General features: G+C 39.3%; 1 protein-coding gene across 1 annotated transcript; it reads right to left on the reverse strand.

Moving 5' to 3' along the window:
* Positions 1–707: 707 nt before the first annotated feature.
* On the reverse strand, positions 708–14252 carry klhl17 (kelch-like family member 17). Its single transcript, XM_088331624.1, has 12 exons — positions 14062–14252; positions 12578–12842; positions 11130–11251; positions 10838–11059; positions 9370–9486; positions 9076–9289; positions 8835–8979; positions 7701–7868; positions 7545–7633; positions 7381–7454; positions 7118–7299; positions 708–4092 (listed from the first exon to the last, which is right to left on the reverse strand). Exons 2-12 carry the CDS (start codon positions 12789–12791, stop codon positions 3864–3866), a joined length of 1776 nt encoding a protein of 591 aa, XP_088187750.1. The 5' UTR covers positions 12792–12842; positions 14062–14252; the 3' UTR covers positions 708–3863.
* Positions 14253–18316: the final 4064 nt, after the last annotated feature.

Genomic DNA, 18316 nt, shown 5'->3' on the forward strand with positions numbered 1-18316 from the left:
TTTGATCTCATCACCACACCATTCTTAATCACAGTACCACGTTGTACAACATTGTTTTGGCTCAACACTTTCCCATAATACTCTATTACAACATTTTACAACATGGGTGAGTAAAAATGGTGTGATGATGAGATAAAATCTATTACCTATTCCTCTATCACCTACAGTCCTAGTGGCCAGGAAGTTAGGATTCAGCGCTCTCACTGTCAATTTCCATTGCATTCAATGCTGAGCAAATAAGGTCAACAATAATTGGCGACTGATCAATCCTTGCTTAATTATATTGATATTCTATGGTAAAATTCAGGTATTTTTTTACTGGGTGGGAAGAAATTCCTGTATACATTAATAAATACGATAGAGGCAAAAAACAAGATTTTTTTTTGTGCGGCCCCATAGCAAAACCACCCGGTACCAGTCCCTGGCAGTCGCCGATAACTGGCTTACAGTAACTATACTGTATACTGTAAGGTGCTGTATAAATAAAAATTGTTTAAATTGATTTGGGGTTTAAAATTGTTAGATCAGGCGAGTTGGCCATTGGAGGTGTGCTTTCAGAAAGTTTCAAGTGAAAACGCTCAGCTGTCTACATAGCTTGGAATGAAAGGAGAGCATGTTGGGACGCTACATGTGAGCTAGCACATGTGCTATTAGTAAACAGTGCAGCAATACACTATGTAAAAAGTGATAATATAATCAGCAGTAGATCCCATTTGGAACATCTTTATTTCATTTTCTGTATCGCTCCATTCACTGTAGTGCAAAATTCAAAAACATTAAGTTCAAATAAATAAACATTCACCAAACAAGAGAAGCACAAACGTAAAGTTGCTACAGACACTTTCACATTGAACAACATGAATTCATTAAACCGTCTTCATTTTTATAGAACGTCTTGATCTATTGTACAAGCCAAATGCGGTCCTTGGTCATTCCTCCTAGGACCTAAAAACTAACGGCCTCTCTATTAATGTGCAGAGGATGATTCGAACGAGGTAGAAACTGAGAACCTTGAACAAAAGGTCAATGCCTCACAAAAGTTTGCAATAATAATGTGGGATTTTACAATTTCTTTGCAATGATTTAAGTTCCCAAAAGACAAAGCGTGTTTATCACTGTGCAGAAATGTTAGCTTTATATTATAATACACAATTCACATCCATACTTGGAACCAGTAAGGAAAACAAGTTGGGTTTATTTTACCAGGACGGAATGCTAAATGTATGAAAAAAAATTCTAGTCATAATGACAAAAAAAGAAAACATGGCAGGACCTTATTTCGCTCAATGTGACACTAGAATGTAAAAGGGGCGATCTATTACAAATATTGTTATGATTTACTAGCATGTATCTTAATGCTAATTGTACTCTTTTTCCAATGATAGTAATCAAATGCCCACTTCTCATAGAAACAAGAATAATTCTAAACACAACTGCTCAAAACTCAAGTCACAAGCACACTAACCCCTTTCACACCTAATTTAGGCCACTGACATTGTACATGTCACACAAATAAATATGCATATATCGTACTGTGTATATATATTAAAACACCTTTAAATATGCATTTTATATCTTTCCGTGTCTTAAAAGTATACAATTACGCGTATTATTTTTTTTATTAAACATTTTCATAAATACTTAAATATGTCTCTCTCTTCAAACCTATGTAAATGCAAAGGCATCCATGCGGTCTCGAAGTTAGGGTGGAGAATAACATTGCATGTTACTGCCACCTACCGCGACATTAGCAGCACTACCTCATTTTGACTCCCCAGCTTTAAGAGTTGATGCCACAGCCGGATGTAGTAAAATATCCATGCAATTTGTTAGAACCAGCCAATTAGCAACATTCTAATTTTATCTAGCGATTATAATAAGAACGCAAGCGCCACAATTTAGGGTTGTGGCAAAATAAGTGAGCTTTGTGCAAACGCTTTTCAAACATTTGAAATACTTTTATACAATTCAAAAGAAACTTAAATGTCAAGAGTAGAGCCAGCCAAGAAATGTCCTCTCCCTTGGGGACAGTAGATCAGTCTAATCCGTCCTATTTCATTCATATTTTGATGAAAATCTTCACAACCAATCCAAGTACCATTATGCCCAGCCAGGGGCCTCATTCACCCAGTGCTCCCCTTCCTACCAGAGGTAAGATCTTAAGCCAGAGTCAGACCCAAATTTTGACCCTGGTCTGGCCTCAAATGTCAATCATAACGTTTGAAGAAAGTTTCTTGCTCGCTGCCTTTCAAGAAAATGTATTATCCGCAAGTCACTGTCGTTCTCTGCCTCTCGCTCTAAAAGTGCCGCTATAGATACTTAATGCTGTTGTTTATGGCCCGATTTTCAAAATGATGGGACTGCGTTAAAGGTTCCCGTCAATAAAAAACGCCAATGATGGAAAATTTTCGGTTAATGTAACCATTGCAGGCGAAGAAGTATAAAAGATGAACCGTATTTTCTGGACTGACAGGTGCACCTTAAAACCAGAAATTTGAAGCTATCCAGCCGCTCTCTAAATCGCTTTCTTGCACTGAAAGAAGCCCTCGCACTTCCTTCCACTTTTTTATTATGACAATAAAGACCATTAACTCAACAGCAATTGTGTGTTTTGTGTATTCATTATTCCATCTATTGTTGTCATTTTGTTTTAGTCGCGTACTTTCAGTTGGTGATGACGTCATCTTGAGGTAAGTTTAACCCATGGGGGCTTTAATGAAAATTTGACGCTACTTTGAAAATTTCACTTTAATTGGTTGGGTTTGGTCCCCATTAATGGCGAAAACCGAGGAATTTCTGTATTGCTGTATTTTAGCAATGAATGGGCAACGATTGTTTTTTTCGATAAACACGGTCCAGATGACATACGACAAGGCATTTGATCTTATCACACTATTTTCACTCACGGTGCCGGTACACTGATTTGCATAGTGCATTCTGGGTTCTAGGTTAAGAAGTCCCTCCTCTTCTTCACCAATGAAAAAGTCTTTCAACAAAATACTATTCAAGCGCTTTTAGGTATGCATACATTTTAAATCAATACATTTTTGACACATAAGAGACGTTGAGAGATTGGTTAACCTCTCAGAATGTACTACGCCATCTGTGTTGTAGCCCCGTAAGTAAGAATAGTGTGATAAGGGGATATGCTCTAATGCCATTTCACATGTCATCTACATCACTGCTAGTCTAATTGTACAGTGTCAGTTAAGCTTGGCCTTTTGGCTGAGAGTAAGTGTCCCGGCTCCTAGGCTTTGTAGCGTAATATGAACTGACCGATAACGGATAATGGATAATGAATAACGAAGATAGAACAATAACCCTTAAAAACCCCAAAACCCCCCACCGGCACTACTCGGGTGCATGCATTTATTTGCGGTTTTGATCAGTGGCACTTCAAAATGCATTGCATTAATATACCCGTACACACGAAAGTTTCAATTTCATACGTCGTACAATTCGAGCGGTTTAAGAATGAAAATATTTAACAGGGGACTGTATTTGGGGGTGCTTACAATCCGGTTTACCTTACGGTCTTGTTTAATTTAAAGACTGGCTTCAATTTGTCATCATAAATCACCTCTACTTCCTCCCTGTCCTCACACAAATAAAATACAAAAGTTTGCTTCGAACCTGGTCCTGCAAATCAAGTCAATTCATCAGGCTCGGGCCGGGTCGGGCTTAATTGCTTGCGGGTTTGGGTCCGGTCAGGCTTAATTTTTTTAGGCTCGATCTTACCTCTGCTTCCTGCTCTTTACATTTTGACCTCCACCTTCCCCTTAGACCGAGGAATTACGCCTCTTCCCAGAGCCTGCCTGGGGCGCAGCAGCAGAAGCTGGGGTCAGCCAAGCGACCACCCCGTGTCAAAGACTCGTGGAGGAGACGGATAAGGTTGGCGAGGACGGCGGGGGAAAGTTGAGCAGCTCCAGAACGGCCACACCGACGCTGCTGCGGCGCGTAAACATGCAGGAGGCCGCAACCCACTTGTTGCTGCGTGGGTTGTATTTCTCGATGGAGTTCAGACTGGAGCTGCCGTCGTTGCCTCCCACGGCATACAGCCAGCCATCCATTGCCACTAAGTCGTGTGTACTCCTGTGATGGACAAAAATCAACAGCTAACATGAAAAGAAAACAGAAGCTCCCCTAGTTACAACCATTTGACTTACGTAAAACAGTAGATACCCTAAGTTTTTTCGGGATGTCGAAAAATATCTGGACATTGCGGATAGTTAGATTTTGTGTTGTGTGCACCTTTTTTCGAGTACAGGACATTACTGTAGTGCTTTTTCCGCTGCTAAGGGCGTGTGGCACTGTGAGAGGTCACAGAGAATCCACCCCAAAGAAGAAAACCGGCTTCTACTTCCTAGTTCGTGTGTAAGCATACAGTGTACGTGTACGGTATCTAGCGCGCCAAGAACTTTGATGTTCCTATTGTTTAATATCTCGTGTATCCATTCAATATTTTTGGTGTAAAGTGTAAAGAAGAGGTGAGCCGTTTCTTTTGAAATTGCAATGGCGTAAGTAAGCTTGATGCGGTTGAGAAAATGGTCGAAACGCTTTTCTTCGGACGCATTTTGCCACAAAGGAGGACCTCTTGAAGCGCATCTCCCAAAAGTAAGTTAAACTTAACTTTTTTTTTCTTTATAGAGCATATTATTTTATGAAATGCTTATTTTTTAGTACAATACAATTGAGGTATATCAGCCTTGAACATACTTACATAAAACTTAAACATACAAAATATAGCACTGAAGAAACTTATGAACAAATTCAACTTACGAATGATCGTCCAAAACATATTTCGTTCGTAAGTTGGGCAGCATCTGTATCCTAAATGTTTGCAAGGACCAGGGATGGAGTAATTTAGGTTAATTTGATACCACTAATTTTTACAATTGTGTAATAATATGCTCGTAGGTAGGTAGGCAGGTAGGTAAGTAGGTATGGATAGCTTTTTCTATCTATCTGTCTAAAAATATAGTCCAATTTGATTAGATAAAAAAGCAATATTTTCTGATGAGTGGAGGACCAATACAGTCACATGTAGAAATAAATATATAAATCAACAAATACCTACAACTATATGGCGTGTAATAAACTAACACAGAAGAAACCACGTTATATTTAAATATATGAAAAATGCAATGTATTTGTTTATTTATGCATTTTGTCATTCATTTATAACAGTATTTACGGTAGTTTGTCGTGTATTCTGTCTTGTGTTTAGTTGGTGTGTATTTTGTCACAAAAACACAGCCCTGGTGCCTGAGCTTTTCTCCAATTGGTTAAAAAAAGACAGTGTGGTTGATCAGTGCCCTCGTGAATCAACTAAAAGGTGAGACTCTCAGCCAGTTTGACCCACACCCTCATTTAAATAACATTTGGTTGTGACAAAAAACAACAAATACACAGCAATATACACAACCAAATATTTCTTAATGGCTATGTCAATAATCTTTAATTTTCAACAAGTCTGAGAAACAAATGTCCTTGGTATAAAAATACCCCATCACATTAACATTAATTTAAAGAAGCCGGTATTATTCAAACAACATCAGTAGCCTAAACATTGCATTTTAGCAAGAGTGGGCTAAAATAACTTAATGGAAAATAATAATGACAATTATCTATCATTCAATAAAGTGCAAGGAGGAGTGAAGAACAGTAAAAACAAATACACAACGATTCTTACAATAAAGAATTAGTATCACCTCATTGGCCAAACAAAACCCTTCTCAGGGACTGAACGTCAAGTCAAGTCAATGGACCATGACCTTTGACTTTGACATATTATGTCCTAAAATCTGTTTTATAATTTGAAGGAAAATCTGAAAAATAATTTAATTCCGAAGAAAAACATTAAATATAACCATATTGTTATAGGTAAAACTATGACCATTGAATGGTGAAACAGTTGAATTCCCAGCAACACTAATCACTCATCGAGCTTCTCTCATGTATACAAAGCTTGCTTCTGAAATCAGTTCCGTGAGGGAAAGTTAAAAAAAAAAAATAATAATAATAGTATGTAGCCGTTTTGTTGGATGGAAGTCGTTTGGACAGCAAATTTTTATAAACAAACTTGGGTGTATTGTAAGGCCCACAACATTGTATTGCGCACGTACAATATTTTAAAGCGAGTAAAATGGTATCGTATCGGTGAATATCCAGCTAGTCACTTCAAACATTTATATTTGTTTTAATAAAAACAATGATAAAACACGACTGATGAATAATCGTTTCAGATGAATAAGCAAACCCACTCATATTGATTCAAGCCAATTAATAAGTATAGAAGATATTTAGAGTTTTGTGATTCATCCTTATTGTATTAAAAATACAATTTTGATTAAAGGTCTTTGTTTGAGTTGAGAGACAAATTAGAAAACAGCATAGGGTGACATGACTTAAAATGTAAATTGAGCCTCACAGCAACTGGATAATAAAAGCTCTCCAGTCATAGTTTATTCATGGTGCGCCACTTGCTCCCACCACGCTATGACTCACGCAATGGCGAAAGAGTGTCTTTTGAGCGTGTGTCTGTGTGTTGCGTTTAGTGGTGTGAGCAAATTAGCTGACACGTCCACAAATCCAACACGGCAACAATTTCAAAACCTTGCAGGTCTGCTCAAGCTATATTTGTCTCATGGTACAAGTACAACAGACTCGTAAAACAAGTGGGAGATCATCTTTATGTAAGGAGACTGAAGTAGAAGAAGAAAATCCCCAAATTGTACCAGGCAATGTTACTTTTTATCAATAATAGTAATTACGATTTCAAGAATAAAATTTGAATATTACAGCCCGTCTTAAACCCATCACTTGTACAATAGTGAGCAGCTGTTGGAAAATATGGGAATGAAATCTGGAGGCAGGTTGTGTGTCCTGAAACCTTAACAGCTAAATTGTCTAGGGCTTTACACCCATAGTGAAGTAATCTATTGCAAACAGGTCTTTCATGAGAGATAAGAAAAAGTCAATCGCAGGGCACTTAGAGACAGACATTCCCTACGCATCCTCATTCAAACCTTGGCACGATTACGACAATGCATTCGCCCCCCCCCAAAAAAAAAAAATCAGCATTATTCGCTACTGTCGTTGGTTCCTGCAGACATACCTTCGGATGTTCATAGGAGACACTCCCTCCCACGTGTTGGTCTTGGGGTTGAACCTTTCCACGGAGTTGAGGCAGCTGGTGCCGTCATTACCTCCAGCTACATAAAGCATGCCGTCCAGGACTGCCACGCCAGCACTGCTGCGTCGACTGATCATGTTTGCGATGGGGAGCCATGTGTTGCTCTGGTCAACAATTGAGAAACAGTCCTTGATTAATATTTTTTTCACCAAGCTAAATTAAAACAGTAAAAACAAAACGTATACCTGAGGATCATATTTCTCAACTGTTGCCAGATGTGAGGAGCTGTCGTAACCTCCAACAGCATACAAATTACCATCTGGAGGATGAATAAAAGATTGTTTTTTCTTTTACATAAACAGTTTTGTATTTTTTTGGAATACAAATCATCTCAAACAACTTTTGTTACCAAGAGTTGCGACTCTAACGTATCTCCTGCGCGTGCTCATGGCAGCAATTGAAGTCCATGTGCTGGTCAAAGGGTCAAAACGCTCTGCACTGTAGAAAAGCAAAGACACCTTGAGACAAAAGGAGCAGTTTGCATACTTTATCAGTCGATGTGTACCTATTGAGACATGAAGCGCCGTCATAACCTCCAGCCGCATACAACAAACCATGCAGGACCGCCACACCCAGACAGCTTCGTCGTGTTCCCATGGAAACCTCAGGCTGCCATGAGTTAGTGATGGGGTCATATGACTCCACTGTTGCCAGATCTGAGGTGCCATCATACCTGACAAATGGACAACCTTAGTTTTTTTTTCATTCGGAAGAGAGGATGTCCGTAATTCAGAGGTCTTTTTGAAAGTTTTGGATTTATTGAAACCCTATTCAGATCTGTTCATGATGATTGTTTTTGTGCTTTTCTCAACTTGCGCTCATATTCTCACATTTGAAAAACATGTAATCTAGAATAGTGACAATTTAAAAAAAAAACATTAGCCTGAATTTTAGTGTGAATGATTGTCTTTATGTATTTCGCTACCACGCTCAAAATGAGGCAGTTTACTCGAGCACACCATAAACTGAAGTCACTTGAGAAAATGGATCTGAACTCTGTCATTGCATTTTTCAAAAGGCAAACCCAACATATCACAAAATATTGTTCTTTCAGATGCTACCAGATTAAAGATTAATAGACCTTCTTTGATCGTCACACCAAAACGTTTTTTTTTCCACTTCGTTAGTTATTAGGAAGAGAAGACGGGTTGGTTTCAGCAGACCATTTTAAATGAAAAATTGAGCAAAGTAACCATTTTTGTAAAAGAAAAGTATGGCAACAATGACTTTAAGCTATTATGTTTTGTCTTGCTTATGTATAAAATGGCAACAATTTGCAAAATGCTCTTTTGATATCCAAATAAAAAATATTTTGAAAAATCACCATCATAATGATTTGACATTGAACCACATTTATTGGATATTTACAACTGTTTTAAGTGTAAATAGTTTTTAGCCTTGCATTAGACTGTAAAGGAGCAATTGCCAAAAACAAAGCAGCTGATAAAAATTTCCGTCGTTGGGCATAGACTCGCGGTTGTGTGGTGACAACAGTTCTCTTGACACAATAGAATAGAGTATACCATTATTATCATTGTTACAAAATGGGTTGAACAAATTGTGACAATGAAATTCTCATAGAATTAAGTAATAAGAAGGGTGTAACAGTGGGGGTCTGTTTACCACTGTCATCACTCACCCGCCAACAGCATATAGTCTGTTCCCAATGGCTGCTACGCCCACTCGGGCCCGCCGTGTGGACATGGATGCCACCATGTGCCAGCGGTCTGTCCTGGTATCATATGCTTCGCAATCTCCGTGAATGGCAAACAGGCTGCCCCCACCTGGGATGAAGGTGGAAAAATGCACAAACATGGAAAGTTCAAACATGACTATTTTAGTCATTTTAACCTCATTTGGATATTTTCCATGTCACGAACCAACAGCAAAGAGCACAGGACTGGCGCCTTCGCAGCGGCGAGGCCGTGTCCTGTTATTGCTCAGCACGCCTCTCTGCTCAGGCATCAGGTGATATTTGAGAGCTTCGATCAGCAAGTCCTTGCACTCGGAGTGGTGACGCACCAGTAGCTCTGTGTCCACATTGCTCATCAGGAAATCTCGCCTAAGCAGCGGTAGCCGCACGCACTTCATCAGCTGACAGGACAGTAGTTTTAATTAACTTAGTTTCAGGAGTCTGGTCAAAATTATTCCAGGAGAAACAAAATGTCACCAACCCATGGCACATGTGGCCGACGTCCATCTATGTCATGTTTCACCCAGCTCAACACAGCCCGGTACACTTCTTCTTCAGATGGTACGTTCAGTGTGTCACTGGAAATCAGATCGAGGACCTACAAGGAAAAAGTACCGGTACAATGTTAAATAAACCTAACCTGTTTACGGCCATACCACCCTCAGATTGCCCGATCTTGGGAAGCTAAGCAGGGTCGGGCCTGTTTAGTACTTGGGTGGGAGACTGCCTGGAAATACCAGGTGCTGTAAATTGGTCGTTTGACAAACACTTTGCTGTAACAGCATCAACTGTACCGAGATCAATTCAAAATCATTGTATAGGAAAGTTAGCACACAAGTCACCATTTCAAATGCCCAAATGTTTTGTAATGAGATCATTTTAACAAAAGTTTTATTGAGCTATTAACTTTTGTTGTTTCCTCTATGGGGCGGCACGGCAGCTGAGTAGTTAGCGCAGAGCCCCTGAGTGTGGAGGTCCGAGGTTCATGTTCAGCTACCACAGCCTTCCTGTGCATGGTTTGCAGGTTCACCCTGTGCCTGTGCTACTTGCCTCCCACATTCTAAAAATATGAACGTCAGGTAAATTGGCCAGTCGAAATTGTCACTTGGTGTGAATGGGGGAGTGAGTTGACTGTCGTTGAGTGCCTTGTGACTGGCTGGCAACCAGTTTAGGCTCAGGGTGTCTCTTGCCCACTGCCCTGGAAAAACGGCACGCTTCCACCACACCTTCTCAAAGGTTTTTTTTTTAAAAAAATACTACTAATAAACTACTGTAATTTAGCACTCTTGTATCCTCAGTGCTGCAGTCTGAGTGGCTGGCTGGCACTGTTCCCAGATTTAGCTGAGGCTGGGTAGGTTTGTTGGGCCACAACGAACAGCTGCTGTCTAGTCAGATGAGGGCACCAGCCCTTTGTCAACACTAATTCCTGTATCTGGATATTATAAAAAGATGCAATGTGTGTTTTACAGATGTGCAAAACGACAATATCTAAGCAAAGGTGTTCCCATTTTTGCACTAAAACCTTCAAAAAAGGATATATCATTAGTGGAAAGTGAAAAAAAATGGTGTGATAAACTTGTATTGTGTTAGTGCATTCTGCTTGAATATATTTGAATGACATAGAGACTGTGAAGATATTTGTCTTAGTTCAAAATAATGACTGGAAATGACCATTTTCAGCAGAATAACTTACTGCTCAGCTGAGTTGACATCACAGATGAAATAGCCAACTGCAGCTGGGCAGGGGGAAACAACTAATAGAGACTGTTAATGATTCATTCAGCTCAGGAAGACATAGGGTATTATTTCTAAATGTTAAGGATCCCATACTTTTTCATGTTCTTGGTCACGTTATTTTCTCCTCTTAGATATGTTTTGTGCAGTTAAAAAGCGTGGGAGGGGCAAAATGAACAGTGCTGATTATAATGCATTGCTGCACCAGCACCCACCTGTTTCAATGGCAGCAGCATAAACTCCTCAGTCTTGGACACCTCCACAAAGTGCTGCAAGACATACTTGTGCGCCGACTTGAGGAGTTCACTACAAGAGTGGGTGTCAGCAAAGCCTCGGATGCCCAAGCAGTTGGAAGGGTCCAGCTGGCTAAGGAGGAACTTGCAGCAGGCATCCCGCACCCCGTTGAGTTGCAGCAGGCTCGCTGCCGGAAGCAACGTCTGTGGGAAGACAGTGCCTCGATGTGTCCGAAGCACAGCAATGATTGATGATGCAGTCCGTCGGTTTTACCTGGACGTTACCCTCCCCAACCACAATCTCCGCTGTGTAGGCATACTGAATGAGCTGCTCCAGTGCTTGGGGGTCTATATCATGGAGCGTCACATGGGTCTGGCGACTCTCTGACATCTCATCTGTGCAAGTGTATGAAATAACAGCTGTTATCAGTCACCGTAAATCCATTTTGTATAACACTTAATTAGTGTACACAACTCAAAAAAGCATGAGACAGTTGGCTGCCAATGGTAAAGGGACACAATGGACTAAACCTCACAATTAAGTCAAGCTCAATTGCAAAATATGTGGCAGTCTTTTGAATACCTTCATGAGAATATTTAAAATTTTAAAAATACTTAATACATTACATTGCATAGCTTATTCCATCATGCAGAGAGAGGACAAAGGCCTTAAAAAGGTGAATGGAGTCCGTTTTCTCCGAAACATAACATCAATGATAATAATAATTTTATTGCAATCACTCTTGATTTAACTTTGAACGTATTGCCACCGTGTTAGTTAAAAGAAATAACTAAATGAAGCAGGAATTTGAAACCTCTTCCATAGTCAAAGAACATATAATATTTTACATTTTTAAGATTGACCAAAATCAAAATTTTACTAAATGATTTTACAGAATTTTCATATTTTAACACATTTCATGCATTACATTTAAGTGTATGTTTTTAAGTGTATTTTTTGCTGGCCAAATCAAATTAGAAATGTTGCTTGTTTTATTTTAATAATTATTTTTTCCTACTATCTGGAAAAATAAGACAAATAAAAAAACAATTAGTCTATCTATTATCTGATAGTGGAAAAAGAAAATATTTAGAAAATCGATAATTTGAGTAGATTTTTTTAAACCAGAACTTTTTTTTTTCAGTGTGTCAAGTGTCTGAAGGCTCATCTTTAGTTTTCAGTAGTAATGTCCTGATCAGATCTTGCGGTTGGATCAGGCCCGGTGTCGCGAAAACTGACCCGGTTTGAATCGGGACTCAGATACGTATGTTGTTTTTTGTTTTTTTTATTTTAGGGGGCACTGATCTTTCTAAGTGACCATCTGTAGAGCTGTGTCCATAAAGACATGCCACAAGGACAATAAATTAGTAGTGTTTTTTTCACTCCTCATTTTACATTCTTTTATTCAACATGCTATAAACAAATTGTCTCTCTTATGGCTGGGTTAGACCATATCAGGCTTGTTGGACGTCTGGAGCTATTTACCAGCAAAAGCATCTGTTTTGGAGAGAAAAATGTTGGACACAAAGTGACACTGACCACCTGTGCCTGTGACAAAAGGCTAGGAAACAATGATGCGAAACAGACATGATGTTTATTGCACTTGTATTTTTTTACAATAAATTTTGATCTTTGATAATGTTGTATGATTGAAGTCAAAGAAAAAATAACAAAGAGAAAGATCAACCCGGTGCTGATGTTGTGCAAAGTGCTAAACTTACTGGTAAACATGGCGTGGAAATAAGGACTGCAAGATGCCAGCACCACTTTGTGCGCCTTGATCTCTTTGTTGGAGACGTGTAGCACAATATCACACAGCACCCCTCGCTGTCGCATCCTGTTCATGGAAACGAAGGAGTCGTGGAAGTGGCGCTTGGAGTTGTGCGAGATGCTGTGGCCATCGCGGTTCAGCAGTTGCATGCTTCCCTCCATCATGGTGCCAGGTGGGGAAGTCGCCGGCTCGTGCCTCAGCCGCAATCTGGCCAACTGAGAGATTGATTGTCATTACCTCTTAAACTGCAGTCTAAGATACACATTGTCATCAGTCTTCCACCTCAAATAGCTTAGTTCATCAGTTGATGTTATGACAAGTGTCCAGAGCAATCACTGTTCTTTTTGTCTCTGCTGCATGCCTCATGGTGACTGCTATGACAAAAGGAGTCTGATCATTAATTGCAGGCTGAACGGGCAAATCGTTATCAATGCTGGTAAATGCCCAAAACACAAACTTGATAACGCAGTGTACAAAACAATACAATATTTACACTAAAAAGGAATAAGAGAGGGAAGTAGCATAATTAATTTTATTCAACCGTGTAAAAATATTCACATGTCAAGTCAAGTAATTTTAATTGTATAGCCCTTAATCACAAAATGTCTCGAAGGGCTGACCTGCACAGACCACTAATACAGCATCCCCTGATCAGAAACCTACACAAGGGCAGGGACATAGATTGAAGAGTATGAAACTCAATAAAATGATCTGGAAAAAACAAAAAATGTCTCTAGTAAAGTGGATAATTTGATTGGTACTGTCAGACAGATTATTATTAAGATTATCATTAATATGATTGTGTTTGGTGTCAAACATAATATCACTTAGATTTCGATCTTGTTTTGACTCTCGGACCAACAACCAAGCTTCACAGCACTGTGTGTAAGCGTAGTTCTTTACCACAATGTTGGTTATGAAAATGTAAATTTGTGGTTTATAATGGCATTAAAATGCAGCACCATTTAAACACACAGCTCTTATCAAATGAAATACTGAGGATAAACAAAGCTTCATATTTGTAAAAGGGACAAATCATATTGGAGGGAAAATCCTACAACCATCTCGTGAAGAGAATTTGCTGCACATTCATGTTCCGTAATCCATTAAAACCAGGGCGCAAAAGGCTATATAAACAAAATGTCATTTCTATAGAAATGTTTTTCTCCTAGTGTCACAACCAACACCATTTATTGTCGTGCGTCACGTGCATTATACACACAAATGCTCTATTGATGGTTGCGATCTTATTTTAAGTCCATCTGTCTACGATGCTTTAGCTGTCATCTGCGATTTAATCCTAATATTGGCAACTTGAAAAAAAACAATGCTGTGCGACAACACATGATCAATTATTAAAATCCCGACCTTTCATTATCCACGGGAAAATGTAGCAACAAAAATACATTATAACGAAATATAATAACTCTTTACCGGTAGCTTTGTTGCGGTTATAGTTGCAGTTCGTTGCGCTCCAGAAATGATGTAGGATGAGTCTGCAGTTGTTCACCGCAGTAAGGGTAGTTTGTAAATCAGACACTTAAAGGGAAATTAATCCATATTCGTTTCATGCATCGGAAACATTAAAGGGAAAAAAAGCCTGTTCTGTGTGACGTCAAGCTTAAAAAAAATGTATGGAAGCTGAAATAGGTCTGTTAAGGTAGAGTACAGTTACGTCCCTGCTAATGTATACATTGTTGAGACACACATTTTGAATAAAATCGTGCTTTGAATTGTTTTAAAATATAAACATGACTATACTTTTGAAAGATCAAAATATTATCTATAACTTGATACAATAAACATTAGAGCTGCTCATTGTTTATGGGATGCCACCTTAAGAATGCTCAGCGTGAGTCTGAGTCCGGAAGCTGTTTTGAATGTTAGTACTGCGCTTGCGCAGGGAGGCAAGGCTCATTTGAAGAGATTGGGGATTGGCTACTTAACGTCGCTCATGGTTGAGATCAAAACAATTATCAAACAGAACAAGAACGACGAAAATGCATCAAATCTTATTTTATGTACAGCAGAAAAAAATATCCAGAAATGTAAACCAATTTTTCGGAATTTTGTCAGCTTTTTTTTTGTTAAATATTTAAGTTCCCAAAGACATTCCCAAAGTCCAAGTGATAAGTAACATGTTTAAGAATCTCACCCTTGTATTAAATCAAACACATCAAAATAACATTTTTGTTTGTAATATTTTATTTATTTTGTTTCTTTTCATCGGGTATTTCAACAGCATTTTCTGTTCCATTGAACTCAATGGCTTTGTACTGTTGTTTGGCCGTTCCATGCCAATTTTGTTTGGAATGATGCAAAGTTCAATAAAAAGTATTTAAAAAGCACTCAATTTACATCAAACGAGATTTAAGCATGGATGTCATAAATCTTTTGACAAGAGTCGAAAAAAGTGGCTACTGTCTGCATGGCAGTAGCAAATTGTTCAGTTTGTGAATTTACCCGTGTTGGTGCAAAATCGAAAATGCATTGGTATCTCAGGAACTGTACTCTCGTGGTTTAGGTCCTACCAGTCAAACAGGGTGCAATGTGTTAATTACAGCAATCTGACCTCTAAACACTCTAATGTCCCCTGTGGCATTCCACAAGGCTCTTACTTGGCCCCCTTCTTTTTAGTATTCATATGCTTCCGCTTAATGACATTATCCGCAAGCATAATATTAGTTTCCATTGCTATGCAGATGACACTCAACTGCATGTGCCACTGGAGACAACTGGACAGTTAAGTTGTAGAAATCTGGAGGCTTGCCTTACTGAGATTCAATGATGTATGCTACCTAATTTTTTTGCGCCTTAAGCCAGAAAAAAATGAAATGTTGATTACTGGTCCAGCTCATTGTCGTGAGTTGATTTCAAACACTGCCCTGAACCTAGACAAATGTAACAACACCCATAGTGACTCGGTCAAAAATCTAGGTGTTATATTTGATCCTAATCTGTCGTTTCAGTCATACGTGAAAAATATTACTAGAATAGCTTTCTACCACCTCCGTAATATTGCGAAGATTCGTTCGAAGCTGTCCAAATCAGATGCAGAGGTTCTAATTCATGCGTTTATTACTTCTCGGCTTGATTACTGTAATGTATTGCTTTCTGGTCTCCCGATGTCTAGCATCAAAAGTTTGCAGCTGGTTCGGAATGCAGCAGTAAGACTTTTGGACCAAGACAAGAAAGTTTGAGCATATTACTCCTGTTTTGGCCAACCTGCACTGGCTCCCAGTCCACTTAAGATGTGACTTTAAGGTTCTCTTATTAACATACAAATGTTTGCATGGACTTCCACCCTCTTATCTCTCTGATTTGATTTCCCCCTATATTCCTGCACGGAGCCTCTGCTCTGAAAATGCCGGTCTACTTGTGACTCCGAGAGCCAAGAAGTCTGCAGGCTCGAGAGCATTCTCCATCCAGGCCCCGGTGCTATGGAATGCTCTGCCTCCGGAGATAAGATCTGCAACCTCAGTTGAAGTTTTTAAATCTAGACTCAAGACACACTTCTATTCAAAAGCTTATGATTGATGCCCACCTCATATTTTATATTGTCCTATCTTTTTCCGACTGTCTGGCTGGTGTTGATATGAAGGAGAAGGACGATTTGGGATGAGTCAGCGGACCAGTGTCCGGACCTGAAGCATGTCAACGCCTGCATCGTCCAGCCGGCAGAGATTGGAAGCTGCGTCGTTGCTGTTATGGACTTTTTGGAATGGTTTGCGGGCTTGAGGCATCGTTGCTGTCATGCAATTTCCGGACAAACTTCAACATGTTACCTAGTGTTCTCTTTTATTGATGTTTGCTATGTTTGTGTACTGTACCTCAATGCTAAATCTATTCCACCCTGATCATCCTGGAAGGGGGATTACCACTTGTGAGGCCCCTTCTCTAGGTTTCTTTTTTCCCCACGCTGAGGTTTTGAGTTTTTCCTTGCCCGCATGTTGGTTTAAGATCAGGCGATGGTGTAATCCTGTGCAGTCCTTTGAGACATTTTTGTGATTAAGGGCTATATAAATAAATGTGACTTGACTTGACATGACTTGAATTCTGAACTGAAAGTTACTTGTGGTTGGCATTTGGACTGTATTTGAAACAGTCATTTTCTTACTTTAACCATTTGAATCCTAGAATAAAAGAAAACCGTGAACACACGCGTCACTTTTCTCCTTTCCTACAGCGTTATGCACTCTGTGGTTGGAACACCGATGATAAAAGTATAATAAAAGCAGATAGGTGCGCAGGATAAAAATATATACAGGGTCTTTGAATTCAACCGGGCATTGTTATCACATACTTAATAGAGAAAAAAAAAGTCTACTTTCAACTTTTTAAGGGCACCTCAAACTTGGCACCCCACATTTAAACAACAACAAAATTTCTCTTTTCCCCTTATATTACTGTTCATGGTTAACGGTTCACAGATACCTTAACCACATGGGTCGTCGGGGCACCAATGAGGACGCAACTCTGGACAGCCTTCCCCACTGTTGATGGTCCCTGGCCTGTTCTTGGGTCATTGTAAAGTTGACTTTGGTTTCCTAATGTTGCAGGCCCGTTCTTTCTCATCAGACTGACCAAGATATTAGTGTCTGACTGCCTTATTTTGAAGCAAGACTATATGTCTTTGTGCCTGAAATAACTGCTTCAACAACTGCATTTGATTTCTGTTTTGGTAAAAGTTTGCCACTTCCAGTTTTCAAGAAGCACAGTTTTTTTTGTCTTCAATATTCTGGAGACGGATATCTGTATATTGTAAAATTACCGTGTGCGATAAAATCTATCGCTTTTTAATGTCATACGGGTGGCATAAACAACCAACCGAAACAGGTATTAACCTATTTTGCTTAATACCAATGTTTACAATTCTTCTACTAAAATAATAAGATAAATAATATGAAGTAAAAATAATAATTATGCGTATTATTACGATTTTTTTTTCTTATGTTATAAAAAAAAAATAGTTCCATGGGCACATATTTTTCTTCATTTTTAGTACTATTTCTGTTATTTTAGAATAAGAAAGATTAGAAAAAGATAGTAAAACTTGAAAATACAGGTTAAAAATAGAGTCAAATCCCAAATTACAGCAAAACTTCAATACAAAATTAATAACCTATATTACACCCAGAATATACTATGAACTTCCATCCATCTATCCATTATCTGCACCGTTTATCCTCAGTAGGGTTGCGGGAGTGCTGGAGCCCATCCCAGCTATCTTCGGGCAGTTGCCAACCAGTCGCAGGGCACACAGGGACAGACAATGCACCCGTTTATTCACACCTAGGGACAATTTGGACCAGCCTATTGACCTGACATCCATGTTATTGGAATGTGGGAGCGAACCGGAGTGCCTGAAGGAAATCCACGTAAGCACGGAGAGAACCTCCAAACTCCACATAGGTGGGGGCGGGGGGGGATTTTTTAAGGATTATTGTTCTATCTGCGTTATTCATTATCCATTATCCGTTATCGGTCAGTTCATAATACGCTACAAAGCCTAGGAGCCGGGTCAATTACTCTCAGCCAAAAGGCCAAGCTAAGTTCCTAGCCCTAAAGCCATGCTCCGATTATTGCGAATGCACCCTTAACATAAAGTGCACAGTTTAAAAACCACAGGTTCGATCTCATGACCTCAGAACTGAGCTGCACACACGCCAACCACTGTACCGCTGTGCTG

The sequence above is a fragment of the Urocampus carinirostris genome, chromosome 3 (assembly GCF_059441175.1).
Source record: "Urocampus carinirostris isolate Australia breed hairy pipefish chromosome 3, RoL_Ucar_1.0, whole genome shotgun sequence".
Classification (NCBI taxonomy): domain Eukaryota; kingdom Metazoa; phylum Chordata; class Actinopteri; order Syngnathiformes; family Syngnathidae; genus Urocampus; species Urocampus carinirostris.

Coding starts and splice junctions, on each gene's coding strand:
- klhl17 (XM_088331624.1), bottom strand. CDS start 12,791: ATGATGGAGGGAAGCATGCAACTGCTGAACCGCGATGGCCACAGCATC. Junction 9,290..9,369: donor GTCGGCCACATGTGCCATGG/GTTGGTGACATT, acceptor CTGTCCTGTCAG/CTGATGAAGTGCGTGCGGCT. Junction 7,634..7,700: donor GGCGCTTCATGTCTCAATAG/GTACACATCGAC, acceptor GCTTTTCTACAG/TGCAGAGCGTTTTGACCCTT.